The sequence below is a fragment of the Watersipora subatra genome, chromosome 4, assembly GCF_963576615.1.
Source record: "Watersipora subatra chromosome 4, tzWatSuba1.1, whole genome shotgun sequence".
NCBI lineage: Eukaryota > Metazoa > Bryozoa > Gymnolaemata > Cheilostomatida > Watersiporidae > Watersipora > Watersipora subatra.
In genome coordinates this window covers 29,087,274-29,110,579 of record NC_088711.1, presented here as the reverse complement: position 1 = coordinate 29,110,579, position 23,306 = coordinate 29,087,274, and the positions used below count along the sequence as shown (strand labels likewise).

The 23,306-nt window shown below is 32.8% G+C and overlaps 2 protein-coding genes across 3 annotated transcripts in view; both read right to left on the bottom strand.

Annotated features, from left to right (window-relative positions):
• Nucleotides 1-8,741: 8,741 nt before the first annotated feature.
• On the bottom strand, nucleotides 8,742-15,080 carry LOC137394130 (uncharacterized). The gene is made up of 6 exons (XM_068080850.1): nucleotides 15,044-15,080; nucleotides 11,801-11,922; nucleotides 10,681-10,864; nucleotides 9,937-10,131; nucleotides 9,384-9,521; nucleotides 8,742-8,815 (listed from the first exon to the last, which is right to left on the bottom strand). Exons 1-6 carry the CDS (start codon nucleotides 15,078-15,080, stop codon nucleotides 8,742-8,744), a joined length of 750 nt encoding a protein of 249 aa, XP_067936951.1.
• A 707-nt stretch (nucleotides 15,081-15,787) lies between these two features.
• Nucleotides 15,788-23,306, bottom strand: part of LOC137393376 (prosaposin-like) — a 29,121-nt gene continuing 21,602 nt past the window's right edge. Inside the window, exons 12-17 of one of the 2 annotated variants that reach the window (XM_068079906.1) lie at nucleotides 23,078-23,239; nucleotides 22,676-22,738; nucleotides 22,146-22,206; nucleotides 21,498-21,643; nucleotides 17,773-17,850; nucleotides 15,788-16,480 (exon numbers count right to left, since the gene is read on the bottom strand). In XM_068079906.1, the coding sequence (XP_067936007.1) occupies nucleotides 16,418-16,480; nucleotides 17,773-17,850; nucleotides 21,498-21,643; nucleotides 22,146-22,206; nucleotides 22,676-22,738; nucleotides 23,078-23,239 (573 nt within the window). In that variant the 3' untranslated portion in view covers nucleotides 15,788-16,417. The remainder of the gene's footprint in view (nucleotides 16,481-17,772; nucleotides 17,851-21,497; nucleotides 21,644-22,145; nucleotides 22,207-22,675; nucleotides 22,739-23,077; nucleotides 23,240-23,306) is intronic. The other variant, XM_068079905.1, reaches the window with a different exon arrangement.

Sequence of the window (23,306 nt, the reverse complement as noted above, 5' to 3'; positions counted from 1 at the left end):
GTAAAACTTCTATAAATCTGCTGATGTGACTAACTATTTTTGCTTTAGCCACTCGTAGAGAGCATAACTCCACAACTTATTTGTGTCACATACTTTACTATTCTATTTAGGTATGTTGAGTATGTTTGTGAGTATCTCATGTTCTCAAAATGATTAATAACACTTTTATTGACTTGATGCATTGTTCCACTCTTTTATCAAATTGACCGGCACAACTGCCAGGAAAAATATGATTTCCTACAACTAAAAATGACATCTTGTTATTGAACCAACGAGGTACTCATTTATAAAGTAAGAGTAGAGAAGACAACTCACCAAACTCCAAAAAACGCTTTCATGAGACTGTTTGTTAGTAACTCTACACTGTAGAGTGAAATTTGACCCTACCTCCTTCGTCTGGCTTGTTGGACCTGATGCTATTGTAAGACCTTGACAAGCTGCAATCAAACCAACATTGCCTTATAATTATGAGAACAGAGCTGTGCTTAAATATGTGTAAATCAGCAAAATAAACAAATTATTTTAGTTAATTATAGTAATATGAGGCATTATTGACATACAGGTAAATTCTAATGATATGAACTAATTTGCCATAAATACAGATGAATCAGCACACATAATCAGTTTTTCGACATATTAATGTAAGTTGACCCACTAAATGTCGATGTAAAAGTGAATGAGTCATTTACCGATACAATTTATATCGTAACTATTAAACATATGCTACGGTACATATAAACATTGCATTACTAGCAATTTTGGACAAATGATTTGCATATCATCTTTTACACATATTATCATAAAGTTGGTTTAAAAATAGTTTTGCAAATACATTATAATTACACTCTCACATCCTAATTTCATTTCTTCAAGTTGACTAAGCAGCGTCAAGAAATTTAAAAGCTTGAACTCTTGTCAAGCCTTGAAGACTACTCATTCTACAACTCAGCTGTATTCACCCAAAATGGTTTCCTGTTGCATAGCACTGCTCTGCGGCAACTTTACAATCTTGTCATCGATCTTCAAAACTGTACCAAGATTTTTCCTGGTGCTATCCAACCAATCGAAACGCTACTCTAAAGATCTAACATCTCAAATCTCTGTATGTGTACCGAAGAGTCAATTCTTGGGAAACAAGATCTAAATTTAAATAAGTAGATGTGGTCTTTTGTTAGCGGTTTGATGGTACATGATTACTTACGGCAAACCAAACGTATACACTTTGTCACCAAATCTTGAGGATAAAGCAAAACACACAGCAAAGTAAAAACTTACATGTATGTACATGCAATGAGTTATGGATAATCAAAAGTCTCTGCAGTAATAAAATATGCATGCCAGGTGTAATAGTATAGTTTTATAATATAATATGGTATGTTTCTCTATATAACTTGTTAGAATCATATAGCAATTGCCCCATTAATTTTTAGGCTGTTTATAGACAGGTAATCAATCGCACCAGGTGTCTGTTATATATAACGTAAGTAATATGTCTGTTATATATAACGTATGTATATATGTCTGTTATATATAACGTATGTATATATGTCTGTTATATATAACGTATGTAATATGTCTGTTATATATAACGTATGTAATATGTCTGTTATATATAACATATGTAATGTCTGTTATATATAACATATGTAATATATCTGTTATATATAACGTGTGTAATATGTCTGTTATATATAACGTGTGTAATGTGTCTGTTATATATAACGTATGTAATATGTCTGTTAGATATAACGTATGTAATATGTCTGTTATATATAATGTATATATTTGTCTGCTATATTTAACGTATGTAATATGTCTGTTACATATAATGTGTGTAATGTGTCTGTTATATATAACCTATATATATATATATATATATATATATATATATATATATATATATATATATATAACGTATGTAATTTGGGTTTGAGATATGTTTTATAACATTATATCGGATTTAAAGGTAGTGTTTTAATCTCTGAGCTAAAGTTTATTGGTTTTGGTTGGTGGAATTTTATTGTTAAAAACGAAAAACATGATAACAACCAATCAGTAGTTGTGGAATGTGACATTATTAGTTATGGAGTGCTTTGGCTGCTCTTCATAAATGCTTAAGTAGGAGTTTTGCTCATTTTAGTATAGCTGTATATTTTAGCACTGCTGTATATTTTAGCACTGCTGTATATTTTAGTATAGCTGTATATTTTAGCACTGCTGTATATTTTAGTACAGCTGTATATTTTACCACTGCTGTATATTTTAGTACAGCTGTATATTTTAGCACTGCTGTATATTTTAGTACAGCTGTATGTCTTAGTGCAGCTGTATATTTCAGTACAGCTGTATATTTAGTCCAACTGAATAACTTAGTACAGCTGTATATTTTAGTACAGCTGTATATTTTAGTACAGCTGTATATTTTAGTACAGCTGTATATTTTAGTACAGCTGTATATTTTAGTACAGCTGTTTATTTTAGTACAGCTGTATATTGTAGTACAGCTGTATATTTTAGTACAGCTGTATATTTTAGTACAGCTGTATATTTTAGTACAGCTGTATATCTTAGTACAGCTGTATATTTTAGTACAGCTGTATATTTTAGTACAGCTGTGTATTTTAGTACAGCTGTATATTTTAGTACAGCTGTATATTTTAGTACAGCTGTGTATTTTAGTACAGCTGTATATTTTAGTACAGCTGTATATTTTAGTACAGCTGTGTATTTTAGTTCAGCTGAATATCTTAGTCCAGCTGAATATCTTAGTACAGCTGTATATTTTAGTACAGCTGTATATTTTAGTACAGCTGTGTATTTTAGTACAGCTGTGTATTTTAGTCCAGCTGTTTATTTTAGTACAGCTGTATATTGTAGTACAGCTGTATATTTTAGCACAGCTGTGTATTTTAGTTCAGCTGAATATCTTAGTCCAGCTGAATATCTTAGTACAGCTGTATATTTTAGTACAGCTGTATATTTTAGTACAGCTGTGTATTTTAGTACAGCTGTGTATTTTAGTCCAGCTGTTTATTTTAGTACAGCTGTATATTGTAGTACAGCTGTATATTTTAGCACAGCTGTGTATTTTAGTTCAGCTGAATATCTTAGTCCAGCTGAATATCTTAGTACAGCTGTATATTTTAGTACAGCTGTATATTTTAGTACAGCTGTGTATTTTAGTACAGCTGTGTATTTTAGTCCAGCTGTTTATTTTAGTACAGCTGTATATTGTAGTACAGCTGTATATTTTAGCACAGCTGTGTATTTTAGTACAGCTGTATATTTTAGTACAGCTGTATATTTTAGCACAGCTGTATATTTTAGCACAGCTGTGTATTTTAGTACAGCTGTATATTTTAGCACTGCTGTATATTTTAGCACAGCTGTGTATTTTAGTACAGCTGTATATTGTAGTACAGCTGTATATTTTAGCACAGCTGTGTATTTTAGTACAGCTGTATATTTTAGTACAGCTGTTTATTTTAGTACAGCTGTTTATTTTAGTACAGCTGTATATTTTAGCACAGCTGTATATTTTAGCACAGCTGTGTATTTTAGTACAGCTGTATATTTTAGTACAGCTGTTTATTTTAGTACAGCTGTATATTTTAGTACAGCTGTATATTTTAGCACAGCTGTATATTTTAGCACAGCTGTGTATTTTAGTACAGCTGTATATTTTTGCACTGCTGTATATTTTAGCACAGCTGTGTATTTTAGTACAGCTGTATATTGTAGTACAGCTGTATATTTTAGCACAGCTGTGTATTTTAGTACAGCTGTATATTTTAGTACAGCTGTTTATTTTAGTACAGCTGTTTATTTTAGTACAGCTGTATATTGTAGCACAGCTGTATATTTTAGCACAGCTGTGTATTTTAGTACAGCTGTATATTTTAGTACAGCTGTATATTTTAGCACAGCTGTATATTTTAGCACAGCTGTGTATTTTAGTACAGCTGTATATTTTAGCACTGCTGTATATTTTAGCACAGCTGTGTATTTTAGTACAGCTGTATATTGTAGTACAGCTGTATATTTTAGTACAGCTGTGTATTTTAGTCCAGCTGTTTATTTTAGCACAGCTGTGTATTTTAGTCCAGCTGTTTATTTTAGTACAGCTGTATATTGTAGTACAGCTGTATATTTTAGCACAGCTGTGTATTTTAGTACAGCTACGTATTCAATCTTATATTACAATACCATTCAACTGACTCCTGTACACATTGAGCAGATGGAAGCGCAATAACAAAATATTTGTTTTAATACGAAATAGACAGATTTGTAATCTTATCCATTCTACAGTGAAATCACTAAAATTGAGAAATACATTAAAAAATTGAACAAAGTAGTTTGAAATGTTCCATTAATTAAGACAAGTTATATAGATGACTTACCAACAATGCTTGTCAGAAAAGTTACCAAGATACAAAACATTTTTGAATTCTGTTCTCTAACTCAACTGTCTTTCTGTAAGTGCTCACACCTCTGCTCAATAGAGGGTTGACTTGATGTTTCTCAAGTCAATCATTAGCCAATCTTGCCCTTTGCTGTCGACGTTATATTAGTCACATATGACTCGAAGTTAGCTAGATTACTAAAATTAAGTTATTTTGAAAAATGCACTGAGTGACTTACAGGTAATTAGTGTAAATCAGCGATTACGGAGACAAATACATGAACTTATTAAATCACCAGTATTGTTTCTATAGATTTGTCAGCAGTTTGTAAGCGTGTCACATGTATATAACTCTGTACAACAAGACTGACCATGAATCACTCGATAAAACATAGAACTATCAAGAAAAATCAAGTTATTGGAAAACGGAGAGACCTGTCCACAGTGTTAAAATATTGTAAAGACCATCTAATGCTGTCCAATTTTTAGCTATCATAATGTTATACGCATTAAACCGACGCTGAATAGTTTCAATCAGTATTTACTGTTACATTTAGTTAACTGATGCAGGCGCCAAGATTTTAATTCATATCAAAATATTTTGACCGAAAAGTTGGTATTTAGTTTTTTAGCTAATTAAAATATTAATACAATTGAACAATTGAAATGAGACCAGCCAGTAGATTTATTGGCCGTATCCTTCTAGCATTGCACAAGCAAAGCTGTAAGGTACAGACACATCATCTTTGGAACAGCTTATTCGAATGAGTTGCAAAACTGAATAGCGATAGCATCATTTCTAGACTAAATTTGAAAAAGTGTATTTTGTTTTTATTAACGAAGTAATTTAATTTTTAAAATCAAACAGCTTAAAATAAAATGTTTCTTTGCTAGTAGTAACAATTACTACACATTTTTGTTATAAATTATTATATATTTTATTATATGTTGTTATATACAAATTTTCCTTTTTGAAACTTATTAATTATCATATTTCTTCCATTTGCTCAAGGTTTTGTCAACTCTATCACCTACAGGGTTGGCAATTCTATCACCTACAGGGTTGTCAACTCTATCACCTCAGGGTTGGCAACTCTATCACTTACAGGGTTGGCAACTCTATCACCTACAGGGTTGTCAACTCTATCGCCTACAGGGTTGGCAACTCTATCACCTACAAGGTTGGCAACTCTATCACCTACAGGGTTGGCTATTCTATCACCTACAGGGTTGTCGACTCTATCTACTAGTTTTAACTAATATTTTTGATGCTAGAATGAAGTAACTCCTATAGGGTTACCGGATTAGATAACTCCAGTTGTGACTAAAATTTTTGATTCTAGAATGAGGTAACTCCTAAAGGGTTACCAAGTTGGATAACTCCAGTTGTGACTAATATTTTTGATGCTAGAATGAAGTAACTTCTAAAGGGTTACCGGGTTGGATAACTCCAGTTGTGACTAATATTCTTGATGCTAGATGAAGTAAATCCTAAAGGGTTACCGGGTTGGATAACTCTGGTTGTGACTAATATTCTTGATGCTAGAATGATGTAACTCCTAAAGGGTTGCCGGGTTGAATAACTCCAGTTGTAACTAATATTGTTGATGCTAGAACGAGGTAACTCCTAAAGGGTTACCAGGTTGGATAACTCCAGTTGTGACTAATGTTCTTGATGCTAGAATAAGGTAACTCCTACAGGGTTACCGAGTTGGATAACTCCAGTTGTGACTAATATTCTTGATGCTAGCATGAGGTAACTCCTAAAGTGGTACCAGGTAGAAACAGTGGTTGGTTGACCGTGTTAGATGGTTTTCTATTTATATTCAAAAGACAAATGCTTATAAATAGTCAATTCTATTTTTGGCATGCTTTTGATGAAAACACATGTTGTACATAAACATCTGGTATAATTGTATTTATATAAGCTATTTACATTTAGGTAGGAATTGTGTCTAAGGAATTTGTTACCTGCCGTCGTTTTAATAAACTTTGTAATATTACTAAGGTCTATTTTAGTATGCAAAGTCGATGTCTGGACTGCAGATAGCACGGCAGCAACAGATCAAACTTTCATTGTTCTATCATACTGATAGAGTAAATTATATTACATATGAATATGCAATGGAACGTTTTAAAAGGCAGCAAAAAATGTGTGACTAGATGCACATAACTTTTGATGAAATATAAAACAAAGGAACTACTTTTCAAAGTTGACATTACATAACTAGTTGGGTTCGAGTTAAAACCTGCAAACATTGGTCTATATCGGTCCGTAAGTACATCCAAGTTAGCTTCATGCATGCACCCACAGCAATTGTTCCTTTGTCTAAACCCAGTGGTAAACAACAGATCATACACTGGCAGCATTCAGCATCAGCATTAAATGTTTTACAATACATAAATATAATATATGTACATAAAACTAATTAAAAATAAACATATTCAATTGGTCAGTACTTACAAAGTGTGTAGTTATGATAGAATCTAAAATCCTGTACCATATCTACATGTATATACATGTATATATTTCTCAAACTTTGTGTGGATATGTGTGCCCCTCCAGCTATAGCTATTAAAATCTTGGAATGGAGAATCCATACCGTAGAAGATTTGTCTCGAACCCTCAAATTCACCAGTCAGATGCCATATCAATTATTCCATAAAGATTGATTTCTTTGCTAGCCGATATATGTCACTATATGGGAGCAAATACCCAACGGCCTCTCGTACTATGCAGGGTGATTGCGTAAATGATTGTCATTAGTAAGCTTACTCAAATTTTCCATTGGTAATGTGCTAGGCTAATAGCAAGTGGCAGGCAACTCTCATTACTGCTCATTTTTATAAGCTGCTTTTTAATACCCGGGCAACGCCAAGAAGCACACCTAGTCTATATATAAGTCTCAGTGTTTCTCTGTATTCTGGGTGTTGTGTTTATTTCAGTGTAATGATACATAAATACAGTGAATTATATTAAATACAGTGTTTAATATAATTCGCTGCTATATATGTTAATTATGAGCACAAGTATTTTAGTAAATGCTAATTACATGTATTTTGAAATATATTAAATATATGTGTTTTAATGCATCCTAACTAAATGTGCTTTAATATATCAAGATGACATGTATATTAATAGAACTAACATAGTTAACATGAATGATTTAATAACTTTAATAAAATAACATAGATAGTATGGGAATTATTAGAAAGGGATTTAGCAATCGACACACCATAATTTTAGCAATTACCAGACTCTAGGCTATATATTTAGTAACTAGCAAATCATGCACTATTACGTCGACAATTAGCAAACTGCAGAGTATGTATTTAGCAACTAACAAACTATAACTAAAATAAAAAAAATTCCAAATTAGCACCAACAGGAAACCAGTGAAATCAATGTATACTGTGAAACAAAATCCATATACAATACTTAGGATTTAGCAGATATATAACCGCATAAGTACTAGCAACAAACTATTATTGGGTTAAGTTGGAAATCAATAAGCTATAAAATTATTCAGAATTTTCATTTTTTATTATTATCAAATGCAAAATTGCTTGAAGCAAATAATAAAACTTTGAGCTCAACAATAAATTTGCAAGTTTCCATGATTAGAAAAAGTAGACAACTCAGTATTTAGATAGATCTAAACACTTCATTAATGTTTACTCTATGAACATGTAGAGGTTCAAAGCATTAAAATTGGATAATTAAAGCTGCTAAATATGTTAAATCTTTATATGACTGAGGCCTGTCATATGGCTCTATAGGATATATGACTGAGGCATGTCATATGGCTCTATAGGATATATGACTGAGGCCTGTCATATGGCTCTATAGGATATATGACTGAGGCATGTCATATGGCTCTATAGGATATATGACTGAGGCCTGTCATATGCCTCTATAGGATATATGACTGAGGCCTGTCATATGGCTCTATAGGATATATGACTGAGGCCTGTCATATGGCTCTATAGGATATATGACTGAGGCCTGTCATATGGCTCTATAGGATATATGACTGAGGCCTGTCATATGGCTCTATAGGATATATGACTGAGGCCTGTCATATGGCTCTATAGGATATATAGAAAACAATTATGGTGCCTGCATCAAGTGCTCAAGTCATACAAGAGTTAACAGCGAAACACAAAATCCATTCATGAATAAGGATGTATCAAAAGAGACGGACTCTGTTGTAAGTTGTTAGAGTCACTAAGAGATGATTGTTGGTTGTCAAGTCTTCTCATAGATTATATCGTTCAGAAACTCGTCGCGCTGACACATGTATGCATTTGCAATATTCTTTAGTATAGACTGAGGTCGTTAAGCTCTTAGCAGAATTCCAACAAGCATCACCATACCAGTAAAAAGACTGAATGAGGTGAACTTGCTAGCAGCTACAAAATAGATAAAGAAGGGTTACAAATAGGTCATAACATAATGCTTCGAGAGCAGACAATTCTCAAAGTTATCAAAAATTTGGTTGTTTATTCTTTAAATAAAAATTTGACAAGAGAAATAGCAATAGTAGTAATTCAATGGTTTTTATATAAAGATTATTGTAAATGATTGAAATTTGTTTACAAAGCATACTAGAATTCAACGTGGATTATATTATGTATTATTATTATTACATACTATTAATAGTTATTTCAAAGATGCAGCTAATGGACATAAGTGCAGATGATATAGTTTGTGTCTATATTTCTGTATTGTTTGAGTGACCCTGTTAAATGTCAAGAGTAAATCCATAAACCAGACTCTCTCCATTAAAGCTTTAGTGAAATTATTCAACTGCCAAAGAATCAAGTATTTAAAAAAATAACTTGGAAGTCACCAACATTAAGTATTTGTCAGAAATTAGATTAGAGCTAAGCTGTATTCTGAGTATAAACACGATTGCAATGCTAACAAATACTATTTACAGAAAGTTATCTTGACTCCAAGAAATGTTGAAATACTTACAGTTGATACCAAAAGCGACATGTGAGACATTCAGCTTGTTGTATAAATCAGCGACACATCTGATAGTTTTGACTTTGTCAATATCGTCCTTGCTTGGAGTGAATGGAAGAGTGCTAGTCACATCCCCATAGCCTCTACCTGTGCGAACGTGAATAAACTTTATCAAGGGTAGCTTTAAATAATGTCAGCAGTTAAACTTTGGGACACAGTTGCAATCTACAGTAGATTGCAACTACATGTATGTCCCAAAGTTCAACGGGTACTGATTGATTGAGGAAGTTGACTAGCCAATATATCCGCAATGAGTTCTAGGTTCAAATCTCGCTGCAGTCTTTCTTTTATAAAAGGAAGTATTTCATATTGTAAAAATGTTTTCAACCGACATTTTTAAACTCTGTTTTGCTGTAGGGCACTTAATAACCTCTGAACTTGAGGCTAGCGAGTCAACCTAAGCTATTACATAGGAGTCAGCAAAGATGCAGAAACTCCTATGCATTCTGTTTGAAAAATAATTACAGCTGAATCATTAAATTAGGCCACAACAAGTACTGACTTGTATCCGTGTCATTCATGTATGTGTAGACAATTCCAGAGCCGTTGAGCTCGACTCCATCTTTGAAGTATCTGTGTGTGGCTGGTGGATGGCTGTGGATGGTTGAACATCTTAGCTTATATTCTTCGTTTGGTTTTACAGCATCAGGTTTGTTGATGCTGTGTTCCCAATCTAAGGTCATGCTTTCTGGTTTATCTGAAAATAGCAATAGTTTACAATTTAATTCCTTTAATCGCAATGAAAAACCAACAAGAGTTTTGCCATAGAATCTTTGATGAGAGGAAGGCTTGGTTATGCTATCCACTAGCTATAACCATCAGCTTTTTAAAATGCGATCACTTAATAAGCTATAATTTATAAAAATAATTTTTGAGTCCATTTATTATTTGAGTTTGATAAATTGTTTAAAACAGGAATATTTCAATAAATTTCCATGACAGTTATTTAAAAAAGACTCACTAGCAATAAAAAGTGAATTTTCTAGGTTGAATTTTCAAAATTTCCAGAGTGCTGTAATTGTACCAAAAATGAATTTAGGGACTTTCATGTTGCTGATTTACTTTATTTTAGTCTGTTTATTTTGATACAATTTGTTTTTATTTTAATTAGCCTCATGGTAGAGATTATTCAAAAAGCTTTCGATTGGTTCAAAAGGTCTCCAAGAAATAGTCTGAGGTAGGAAGACAGTAGGTAGCTAGTAGGTATCTTGTCATAGATGTCATTTACATAGCATATGTAACATACCATAGACATATACTCTAGCGCTAACAACATTAGCTCCAGCCTCGCACTCAAACATTCCATCATCCTCGTATGTGGCGTTCTTTACTATCAAGTTGAAGGTGCCCGTCTCTATCTCATAGAAGGGCGCATTGTTTGAGTTCTCATTAAAGGTCAGCAATTTCGTGCCTGCTGTGTTCTCAGGTTTCTGTCAAAAGTACATTAGTTGTCAGTGATCAAGGGGTCAAACATTATGCTATGAAAATATAATATCCAAATTTTTTATAAGCTAGGCTAAAATTTATTAAAGATAATAGACCAAACTGTTACCAACTTCCTGTCAATGCATCTTTCATGGAGAAGTGATCAATGTTAAAGCAATAACGCACAAGGAATCAGGAAGCATTTAAAAGAATGACTCAAATGAAATTTTTAAAAAGTTTAGTTTAGTTTTGCAAACAATTTAAATTTGGTTTAATGATATAATCGATAAATCTAGTTAACGGTACCTGAGATGAGATACTACTAGAAATAAGTTTAAGACACATTGTATACGGCTCATCAAGTTTAGGCTATTCATTTAGTCATATTTTCGCAGACATCTATATAATACCTGATGCATTATAATATACAAATGCAACAACATTAGTGCCATATGCTTTATTTATTAACTACACATAGCCTGTCCATGGTAAAGCATCCTTACAGATGGCTTGTGGGGTAAAAGCTCTCATGTAGCCCAACTAGTGACCAGTAAAACTTTAATAACCGTTTTTCACTTCCCCATTCATAACACTTGCAGCAAAAACGCCGTACAAAAATTTTAATATAAAATAATTTTTATTTTTTCAAATGGTCTTTGGCTATCTTTCACTATTTACTTTGTTTTATGAGCTAAAAGGGTACTAAATAGCCATGCATGACATAACATAACATTACAACTGACAAGGTGTTTTAATTGATGATAACATTTTGTGTTAGCTGTAGTTATATTTACATTTTATTGCTAACAGTAATAATAATCAGCAGAGCTATGGAAATAACGAGTTACTGCATATTCCTATTCGCCTCTGTGTGTTTTAAAAAACTTGAATGTTTTCTAAAATGGATCAGTTGAAGGAGATAGTAAATAAGCAGCTCGTACCAACTTCCAGAATACGGTGTCAGAGCTGGTCTTGTCAGCAACAGCGCACTTCAGGGTAAATCTAGAGCCAATTTCTTGTGTGGTAGTTGTTGGTCCACTTACTATGGAAAATCCGTCGCATGCTGCAGACAGACAAAACGCACTAAACACTGAGATGTATAAAGCACCAAATTCACTATCTCAAAAAACTTGACCTGGCCAGAAGTGCTTGGTTACTTGAAATCGAAAAAACACTGGTAAAAGTTTATTTTACTGAACTCTAGGGTGTCAACTGAAAGAAACATTTTAGGTGATAGTTGCCATTGTCTATTTTATGAAATTTCCTCTACGAGTATTATCAACAGAGTACTACAGAAATGACCATAAAACAACATTATAGAGTTAACAAAACTGTAAGACGTGTTGTCAAGCAAATGCCTAATTTTCCATTACCTATTTTCAGCAGAATATACAGCTCCATGTACATGTATATACCAACCTTACCAGATTACACTATAATATTCCGCTATGCCAAAAAGATTAAAACGAGATGATTAATACACAACATAATAACAATCTTTTATTGTACTAAAGTGGTAATAAATACGAAAAGCATTTATCTTATAAACAAAGACTAGCTTATGTCGAAGAACATACCAGCAAGAAGAGCGAGCGCTAAAACTATAATTGAATACATTTTAACTCAAGCAAAAGAGTGAACCTTGTGTAACGGTGTGAGAGCCAGATATGTCATCTAGAGACTTGGAATATCATTTATATACTAGATTTGAGGAACAATTAGCAATTATATGAATATATGGAGCACTCATTCTCGTCCAGCCCTCGTGTATCATCGCTGATAAGAGGTAAGCTAATCCTATGGTGATGAGTAGAAGTGTTACACGCTTCAGTTAGGTCAGTTATTATGGACTGCGTGTATGTCAAATATAGAAACGGACACATCGTTATAAAGGCTTCCACAGCCTTTAGTACATCGTCTGTTTAGTACATCGTCTGTTACACTATTTATGACTCATACATGGAGGTAGGAAAAGTAGGAACAGCCGACTACAGCTCCTCTTATTGATCGGTAGTGGTGGGGGGCAGGTCCTACACTTTTCGCAGTACCTCACTTCCAAATTCACTGAGTTTTTATTGACATATTTCAGCTTTTGTATTACCAAAATAAGTATAAGGTTACTTTGTAAGAAGTGAGTAGAATCATATGCAGAGAGTAGAAGAGCAGTTGACTAACTTTTTTGTAGACCTATGATTACTGTTATTATTATTATTACTATTATTACTGTTATTACTATTATTACTATTACTACTGTTATTACTATTGTTACTATTATTACTATTATTACTGCTATTACTATTATTACTGTTATTACTATTATTAATATCATTACTATTATTACTGTTATTACTATTATTACTATTATTCCTAGTATTACTGTTATTACTATTACTACTATTATTACTATTATTAGTGTTATTACTATTATTACTATTATTACTATTATTAGTGTTATTACTATTATTACTATTATTACTGTTATTACTATTGTTACTATTATTACTATTATTACTGCTATTACTATTATTACTGCTATTACTATTATTAATATTATTACTATTATTAGTGTTATTACTATTATTACTATTATTACTGTTATTACTATTGTTACTATTATTACTATTATTACTGCTATTACTATTATTACTGCTATTACTATTATTAATATTATTACTATTATTACTGTTATTACTATTATTACTATTATTACTAGTATTACTGTTATTACTATTACTACTATTATTACTATTGTTACTGTTATTACTATTATTACTATTATTACTGTTATTACTATTATTACTGTTATTACTATTATTACTATTATTACTGCTATTACTATTATTACTGTTATTACTATTATTACTATTATTACTGTTATTACTATTATTACTATTATTACTGTTATTACTATTATTACTATTATTACTGCTATTATTATTACTATTATTACTGTTATTACTATTATTATTGTTATTATTATTACTGTCCTTGTTGATTTCCTCAGCTCTTCAGCCAATGATACATCGGTATCGGGCTAGGGCCCCTAACCTGGGATATCCAACACCTTTCTCAGTATCCTCACTGAGGCTAGTTGAGCAGAGATTTGTACTCTATCTACTTATTATTATTATGATTATTATTATTATTATTATTACTATAACACATGAATAATTCAAGCTGATCACATACAAGTGTAATTTACTAATGCTTAGAAGGTGTTTCATGGTCACAGCTTTTAAAAATGGACTTCATGAGTAGCTGTAATTTTATGAAGTATTGGAATTGAAAAAAAATCTAAACTATAAAATGTCCCTTTCTTTGGGTTAAATATTGAGTAAACCTGACATATTTCAACATCATTAAATATTAGTCATATTGACAGTAGAGCTTTACATCACTGAATATCATTATATGGATAGCTAAGCTGAACAAATGATGCTAAATAGGTTTTTAGCCAACTACATCTGGTTTTTGATTGATTGTGCAGGTACATATATTATTTAATCATTATCAGCTTCTGATGGTGTTGAAGATGTCTCAATAGACACACAAATACAGGTAGTTAAGGTGGTTTTTTTTTAAACGAGAAATAGCTTTTATACGTTATGTCTGCATCATAGAGGAGACAACTACCAACCACCACTGCCATGCTCACCCCATCATTCACTCTGATTATAGCTTATTAAAAAAAAGAACTATGTAAATTTCAGTTAAAATTAAAATAGTTTCCCGAGCAGAATTTATTCACCATTTTTGGCCGTTTAAGTTATTGGAAAAATAAGCTGCTCGATGAAAGTCGATTGCGCTGTGTATTCCTTGGCCAAGCTTTTCTGATTGCAATGGCTATAAACATCATCAATAGTAGAAACGCCAGCCGTCAATACAATTTGTCAAACTAAAAGCAGGCATTTAAATAAGGACAGAATGCATATGTAATATAATAGACCAAAGCCCATAAACACACATCTGCGTGAAGGGCGTGGGTAGATCGACTTCTCAAACATAACTCTTAGCGTGTTGCAGACTATCTAATCCACACTGCAGCTTATAACATACTCGTGTGGTGATCTCATCATAGTTTTATAGATTCCCTCCTGCTCTGATGCAAAAAGTGATTGTCATGCTTTAAGCAAATCTGTGACTCAACAAGTCACAGCTTTGAGACAGTTAATTAGTACACCTACCTATATTGGCTACAGCTTCCTGGCCGTGTCTCATCATTCTTTATAGGGATGGCTACAGCTAGCCTTAATTGTCTTATTTGCATCATATGATTAGCTTGAGCTCCCAATTAGATATTACTATATTACGAATAAATAGAGGGCATGTTACAGCACTTAGAGTTGATAAGTTGATTTTATGTTCCTTGTTCTATTAAATTACTGACTCAGGTTTCCGGAATGATTCAAATGCAGCTCAGCTCAGTGACTTTATCGACAAGTTTGGAATCGATTTACAGTATATACAGCCATTCAAATGTTCCGTTACTTGTAAGGTAACTTAGGATGTCTGCCTTGGAAAGATAGCATAAGCGAATAAGATACATGTTTGATAACTCGATGCCAATAGGAGTTGTCTTTGCACACACATCAGCTATTTTTGTGGCACCATATGTAAAACATTTTTTCTCTAAAACTGATTATGGACTGCCCAATAAAAATATATACATATGCTCACATGTACGTATGTGTATATATACATACATGTGTATGTGTACGTATACATACACATACATACCTGTGTACGTATGTGTATGTATACGCACACATGTACATATGTGTATTAATACATACATGCGTGCTTACATACATACCGAATAACCATAGGTAATATACTTTACTTTGCATTGTCTAAAATGCAGATAGAGTGCAAGCTTTGAACCAATCAAATCTAGCAAGCTATGACAACCAGCCAATCTTTCTGATATTCTCCATAAGTTATATTTATACAGATTGACTACTGGTATAGCCAGATCTGCACGGAATGACTAATTGAGTGGTTATTGTAGTACGCAATTGATTAAATCATATCTGTACACTGTCCATTCTCTTAGCAAGTCTTAACAATTATAGTGATACATGTAGTTACTTAAGCGTTTCTTTTGCTGTCGCTGGTTCATTCTCGTAACAGTGTACATAACTGTTTAGCTGCTGCACTAGCTTTCCAATCAGATAAAATGGTAGTTATTAATTCTTTGGCCATTTGCATAGCTTAAAAAATGTTCCCAGAAATAGGCAGTATGCAGGTAATTCAATCATAGACATAATGTTTGGTTGGAACTACACACAGCACCTTCACCTACGTGTAAATGACAATGGCAAGTTCTCCACCTGCAGCAAATATACCATTGTTTAAACTGCATCAATTATCTTATTAAAATTATTTTATAAAAAAACACATTGAGTTAATTTGTCATTGTAAGTATTGGCAATACATACTCGCAAGTACACATCTAAACAATATATAAAAGATTAATAGAACAGTGTTATGAAAAGTTTAATGTTGCTTTGACCGATATGAAGACATTAGGGAAAGATTGACAAGGTTGCAGGCTAACCTCAGTACTTCATGTACCATGGCAGTCTTGTTGGCTGTGTCCTTATCTTGCATAGCTTAAGGTCCTGTAAATCATAGTAAGGTATTTATCAAAGCACTGTTCATTTTGGCGAAAGAAATACTAATCACTAATCTATCAAATTCCAGCAATAAATAGATGTCCGTGATGTATTTTATGTTTACTTTCAAAATTAAGGGTTGCTTGATAAATAAATTGAGCTAATACATGTCATCATGATCAGAATACAATCAAATAAACAACCTTCAGATAGAACTCGTCAGTGAACCTTGGAGTGGCATAAAGTATACAATATATAAGACTAAATAGATGCCCGATGTTGCCCGTATATTGAAAATCAGCTTATAAAAGATGAGAAGCAATGTAGTTGCCTGCCACTTGCTATTAGCCTGGCACATTGCCAATGGATAAATTGAGTAAGCTAACTAATAAGAACTAACTATTTGCTCTCACGATTGAGTACGCATAAAATTATTCTACCGCTTTCCATCACGTTGTGCCATCAAAACAGAGAGCGGTAGCGTATTTGCTCTTATATAGCGACATATATCCCCTAGTGAATCTATTAAGCTCATGTGGTTGAATTGGTAAAGCATTCATCTGACCAATGGAAGGGTTTGAGATCAAATCTTCCGTGCCATGAATTCTTTATGTTAAGATTTTAATAGCTATAGCTGTACAAACACACGGACAGACCAATTTTGAGAAATACATATATATAAGATAAACTAAAACCTATCTAGAAAGTCCAATTTTTCTTTAATACAAGTCTGTCAGGCTACTTTGTTTCAAACAAAGACACCTGACAAGCGACACCGCAAAATCGATTTGTTGTTACCTTCCTTGGTAAGGCAGACTAATCGTTACTATAATACAATATACAAACTGATGGACACTATACTATAGTGTCCATCAGTCTGAAGCCACGCTAAGAGCGTTAAGTAAAGGGTTGCACCACACGGGAGGCAAACCATCGCACCCCACCAACATCTTAGAACTGTGGTATTTTCACTAAATACCTGCTTGTTTGTAACATAATAATGAACTCAAGGTTTCAGTTTGGAATTATTCCATAATTTCTGAACAATTATTTGATAATTACTTTAATATATTTTATTTGTTGTCAAACACCTAATTATCATGAATTTATAGAATCACTAAGTGTTACGAGATCACTCACAAAGAAGATAATCTATATTTAAGTATTGGTTGTTCAACCCCTTTAGTAGTAAGAATTAATAAAATATATATACCTCAACTAAATCATATTTAAAAATTAGTATATAATAGCAAAACACATAGTGAGACATTTGGCTAATTGTGAAAGATAAAGCATACCTCACAGATATCTGCATATGCAGCCCCTTGGTGCAGACGAAAGGCTATAATCTCTGAATGCTCCTCAATCATGTTACACTACAGCAGAATATCCAAACATGAAAAGTCATGAATATATCAACCAAAATTACCAAAAATCTCCGTTCATACTGACCTAGATAAGATATCAGACCTAAATAAAATATCTGACCTAAATAAAAAATTTGACCTAGATAAGATATCTGACCTAGATAAGATATCTGTCATAAACTCTACTGCAATAGACAGCATCTAGTATAATATAGTTGAACTTTCTGCCTGCTTGTTCATAATATATTGAACTGATGTTTTCAGTTAGGAATAATTTTATATTTTCTAGATAATTTTTCAATAATCATCTATAAAGGTATGTATAGAGTAGGGCCTACTCAAGTATATTTTATTTTCAAATATTTATTATATTAAAATTTAAATAACTAAATATCTGCTATATGGATTACCCTAGGACACTTATATTTCGCTAGTACATGTATTTAGTTTCGTGAGTAGCATACAGAGTAAAATTTCGCTGAATCTTAATTTTGCAGCTCTGATGAGTGTGAAAATATAGTGATGTAAAAATAAATGCAGTGGAACAAACATAATTAGATTCCTCAGGTTCAGTTCACCGCAGGCCTGTATTCTCTGGTTGCAAGTTGGGGCGGCTAATGTTAGGCGACTAGTTATGAACACCTAGGGGTGTTAAGGGGGGCGGTGTAAGCCCCCAACAGGTTTTTCTTATGTAGGACCTCAGCCGAGCTTTTCGTGTAAAGTTTTAAAAAATTTTATCGTAGAGTATCAACATTTTTCTATTTTTTGAGATTTGTTTTGTTTTAGGTGATGTGACTGACGAGACATTTTTAAATTAAAATAGGCAAAACTTGACCGCAGTTAAAACGCTCAGAAAAAAGACATCTTTTTCTTTTGAGTGTTTTAACAAAGATCAATTTTACCGATTTTATTTTAAATTGTTTGGTAAAACTTGATATTTTGCAAACCTTTATAAAGGTCGTTAACAAGAATATTTTGCCACTGATGATGATAATAATGACGCCTAAGAACTACTAAAAGTTGATGTTTGTCTCTATGGCTTCTAATAAAGTGATATTCTACAGCGATAAAAACCGTCTCCATAGCCGCTGGGCAAATAACTTTTCGAATAAATGATGTTGAGGTCGAGTTATCTGAAGCAATTTATCATTGCGTGGGAACAGACCAAACAAATACGTTCGAGTTAACCTTGTGTTTGAGATGAAATGTTACATTTTATCCGAGGGTGAGTTATCAGAGTTTGACTGTACTTAGCCGCGGAAAGTTCCTAAAAAGTTGAGACGGCTCAGCCGGCCAGCCGCCCCAGGGAATACAGGCCTGGTTCACCGACAAGAAGAAAATTTCAATTTTGGACTAGTTTGTAATTGTGAACCGCAGGTAGAATGGTGTGGGCTAGGTCAATAATGCAATTTGATCGCTTGCTGCCATTTGTTTCTTGAACTATCAATGAACATAGCTATTTAATTTCGCGTTTTCGCTCTTTCGTTATGATAGTTTAGTTTTGCACATGAAATTTTCGCGAGAGGATGACTCCGTGAAAACGCGAAAGTTAGATGAGGCGAATACATAGTGTCCTAGGGTAATTAAAAAATTACAAAAGCTTTTGATTGATGCTCTGATAGAATTTATTTAAAAAGCCCATAAAGAAAAAAGTATGTTGGCCATTTTTTGGTTAATGTAATAGAGTAATTAATTTATATACTTCAAGCATGTACATAACAATGTTAATGTTTTTCTCTATAAATACATAAATATAATGAAATAAATTGATTATCATGAACAAAGTCGTGAATAGCTAATTTGGCTAGTTTATCATATTCTTGTAACTACTATGACTGCCTATTATAGCTAGTCGAGTAATCAACCAAAAAGCTTGCTATTTGTTAACACATTTAGCACTGAAAGCGCATATATAAGCTCTTGCGAAAAAAGGCCATCGAGTTCATGCTGGCGCTGATTAGCACTTGAAACAACCTTAAGACCTTGCAATAATTTAACAGGGCTCTAACAGGCAACATGTCTGTTTGAGTGTTACAGACCAACATATAGTGACATGTAGTAGCCTAGTAATACATGCACAACACAGTGAGCACAACACACTACTATCATCAGAGACGTATTGTAGACGATGTATGCCAATACATCATGTGATCTACTAAATGAATGCCAGGCGTTGCTTGGGTAATTAAAGTCTTTACACAGAAAAATTATTTGTTATTTGTATTTAACATATTACAACAGTTACCATTCTCACTTTCAAAATGCATATCATGAGAAAAGTGTTTTTGTGTAGTTGAAATAAATTGAGAGAAAAAATAAAAACACTGTAAAGGTTTTCAAACTTTGTAAAACAACTGTAACTTTCAAACTACATATTATAAGAAAAATGTTTTGTGCAGGTCAAATAAATTAAGAAACAAAATAAAACAACTATAAAAGTGCTTAAATGTAAATATGAAATAATTAGCAAGTAATAGCTAAATTAGTCTGCTTTACTATGATTACAGTAAAAATGTATTGGTAATAATTCAACTAACACGAGCTGAGAAAACAAAATAAAAATCCTGAATATGTTGAATTAATAATAGCAATCCAGGCATAGAAGCGAGTGTATGAAAAGGTTACTGTTCCAGCAGAAGCTACTCTTCAAAACTTTGAATACGATGATAAGGGTACCTCTTGACACTGGTACAAATGTAAAAATGAGATATCGGACTGTCTTTGTCTGGTACTTTGTCTGATCAAACAGAAAGAGAATTTAGAGGCTATTCCTACTCAAGATAATACAACAGTTCGCATAAAAAGCAATTAGCCTTGACCGCGATTTAGCAACTGAACCTTCTGAAAAACCTGAAATAGAAGTTCATGAAAGCATTAAAAGGCATCGTGTTTAATAGAGTTAATAGAGTTAATAGAGTTTTAATTAACACGTCATTTAGCCTGGGCAATCTAGAAAACGGTATACTGTATATGATATGAGCTTGGCAGTGCTAAGGAATGCATAGCTTAGTGGTTAAGTTCGTGGTTCTGAAACTTGTGGTTGCAATTACCAGGAGTTCAAATTCCACATGCAGGGAGCTTTTAATTTCAAAATTTTAATAGCTATAGCTGGACAGGCAGACATCCGAACAGATGACGAAAGACGACAACAAACTTTGAGATTTATATGCTGTGTATATATATATATATATATATATATATATATATATATATACTGTATATATTATATGTTATGTATGTAAACCACATATACTATATATATATATGTCTAATGTATATAGATATGTATGTCTAATGTATATAGATATGTATGCCTAATGTATATAGATATGTATGCCTAATGTATATACCATATAGATATGTATGTCTAATGTATATAGATATGTATGCCTAACTTCTATTTCATCTATATAGATATGTATGTCTAATGTATATAGATATGTATGCCTAATGTATATACCATATAGATATGTATGCCTAATGTATATACCATATAGATATGTATGCCTAATGTATATACCATATAGATATGTATGTCTAATGTATATACTATATAGATATGTATGTCTAATGTATATAGATATGTATGTCTACTGTTACAGCACCTCTATATTGCTATATGCTTCTAATGCATAAAATGTGACAGATCGACTAACCTCAGCAAATTCACTGACTGGAAGCAGGCTGCAGAATGTGTTCAACTCTTCCCTAACCTGTTGAGTCGTCTCCCCCTTTGATGCCTGTAAATGGAGTACTGCTGACTCGCACACTTGGCACTCACTTGTTATGCCTTCACTGCTTCCTGTGCAATATCATCAGTACTATTTCAAAATAGGCCTCTCTAATACATCAAGCTTTTGGCAGCATCTGATGACCTTTAGTTTATAAACTTGACTGGATTAGCAGATAAATTTTTTGACCTTTATGCAGATATGAAATGTCATGCAAGCCATTTTTTTATTGAATTTATAATCTTTTACTTGTGTGTTGTGAGATATTATGATTATATTTTAAAGTTGAGTTTGGATATTTTAAAGAGCTCTAGCCGATTGCTGACTGATACATATCTCCCTCAGAACAAGACATCGATGAAGGTCACTTAAGACCCATTTTGTATCACTACATGTTTACTGTCTTGAAGAGTAAGAATTTAATATTTACAAGCTATCTAGCTTTTAGTCAATTGTTGGCTGATAGCCTAAGACTCAACTGTTAAAGTTGCTCAGGTTTCCGTACAACATGAAGTCGACAAGTAAGTGAAGAGAACTGATGATATTTGTCATTTTTGTAAACATAAAGATTACCTTTTGAAAGAGAAGAGACTGAGCGACAGAAACCAACTTTAGCGCAGGTACTATTAGCATCCTGAAAGCAAAAATATACGTATGATTTATTGCTGTGTTAGTCATTGAAGTCATTGAAGAAGATTATCATAGTACTTATTTCCCCTGGTATTAAGAGCACGACTCTAAATTGGGAAGTACAATCATTGGTTTATTGTAGCAAAAGTCATAGGATCTTTTGAAAAGACCTCATCAAAATATTTTTTATACTAACAGTTGTAACTATTTCATGAGGTCCAAATACTGTTGTCTTGGTCCGTTGGCTATCCATCAAATCAACTTTCAAGTGTCATGACAAAACATCGTCCCTAGTAGCAATTCATTTAATACAAACTAGGCTGCTGGAAAAATGCGACGAATAATTTATAATTGTGAGCTAAGTTCATGGAAAAAAATCTTTGTAGCCTAGGTCCATCAAGAAACACAAAGTACTTGTAAATTAAGAAAAGACTAAACTCTCCTCTGAGTGTCAATTGCTGTACTTTACCTACTTTTAGTGAATCCAGTAGCATTGACCAGAGAGAAGAGAACCCTGCGTCTACACCAAGCTTGCACTACAACACATGATGTTCAGAGTTATGTACAATGGTTATTATGGCTGAGTACTTTGCACTTATACTGTTATGCACTTTCAGTAAAAATATGCTTAAACTCTGAAATGTGCGGCAGAGATCAGTTTTATCGGCATCATCAAACTGATGATATTGACCCATACTGCCTACGATTTCTTCCAACATCTATCTCTGTTCTTCATAATTACCAATTATTGGCTGATATGTTGTTGTTAATGGATGGTTTTTTAACATGAGTTTTGTGAGAGAAGTCTAATCAACTTGACCAAGGCTGCATTATATCCACAAATACAGTGAGACAAGCCTATATCTGGTATTCACCTCGAGACGTTCAAATTCGCTCTTCATTTTGTCACACACTTCTTTTATTATTTCATCTTTCACATAGCCTTTCATGCCGCTCTTCGTAGCTAGTATATACAGATTGGCAACAGCTTTTTCACACGTAGCGCATGAGTCAGCGCCGTCTTCATCATCAAATTTCTAAAAAAAACAACACAGCTGAGGAAATGACATTTAACCATTGAATTGTTTCAGGTTAGATACAGCC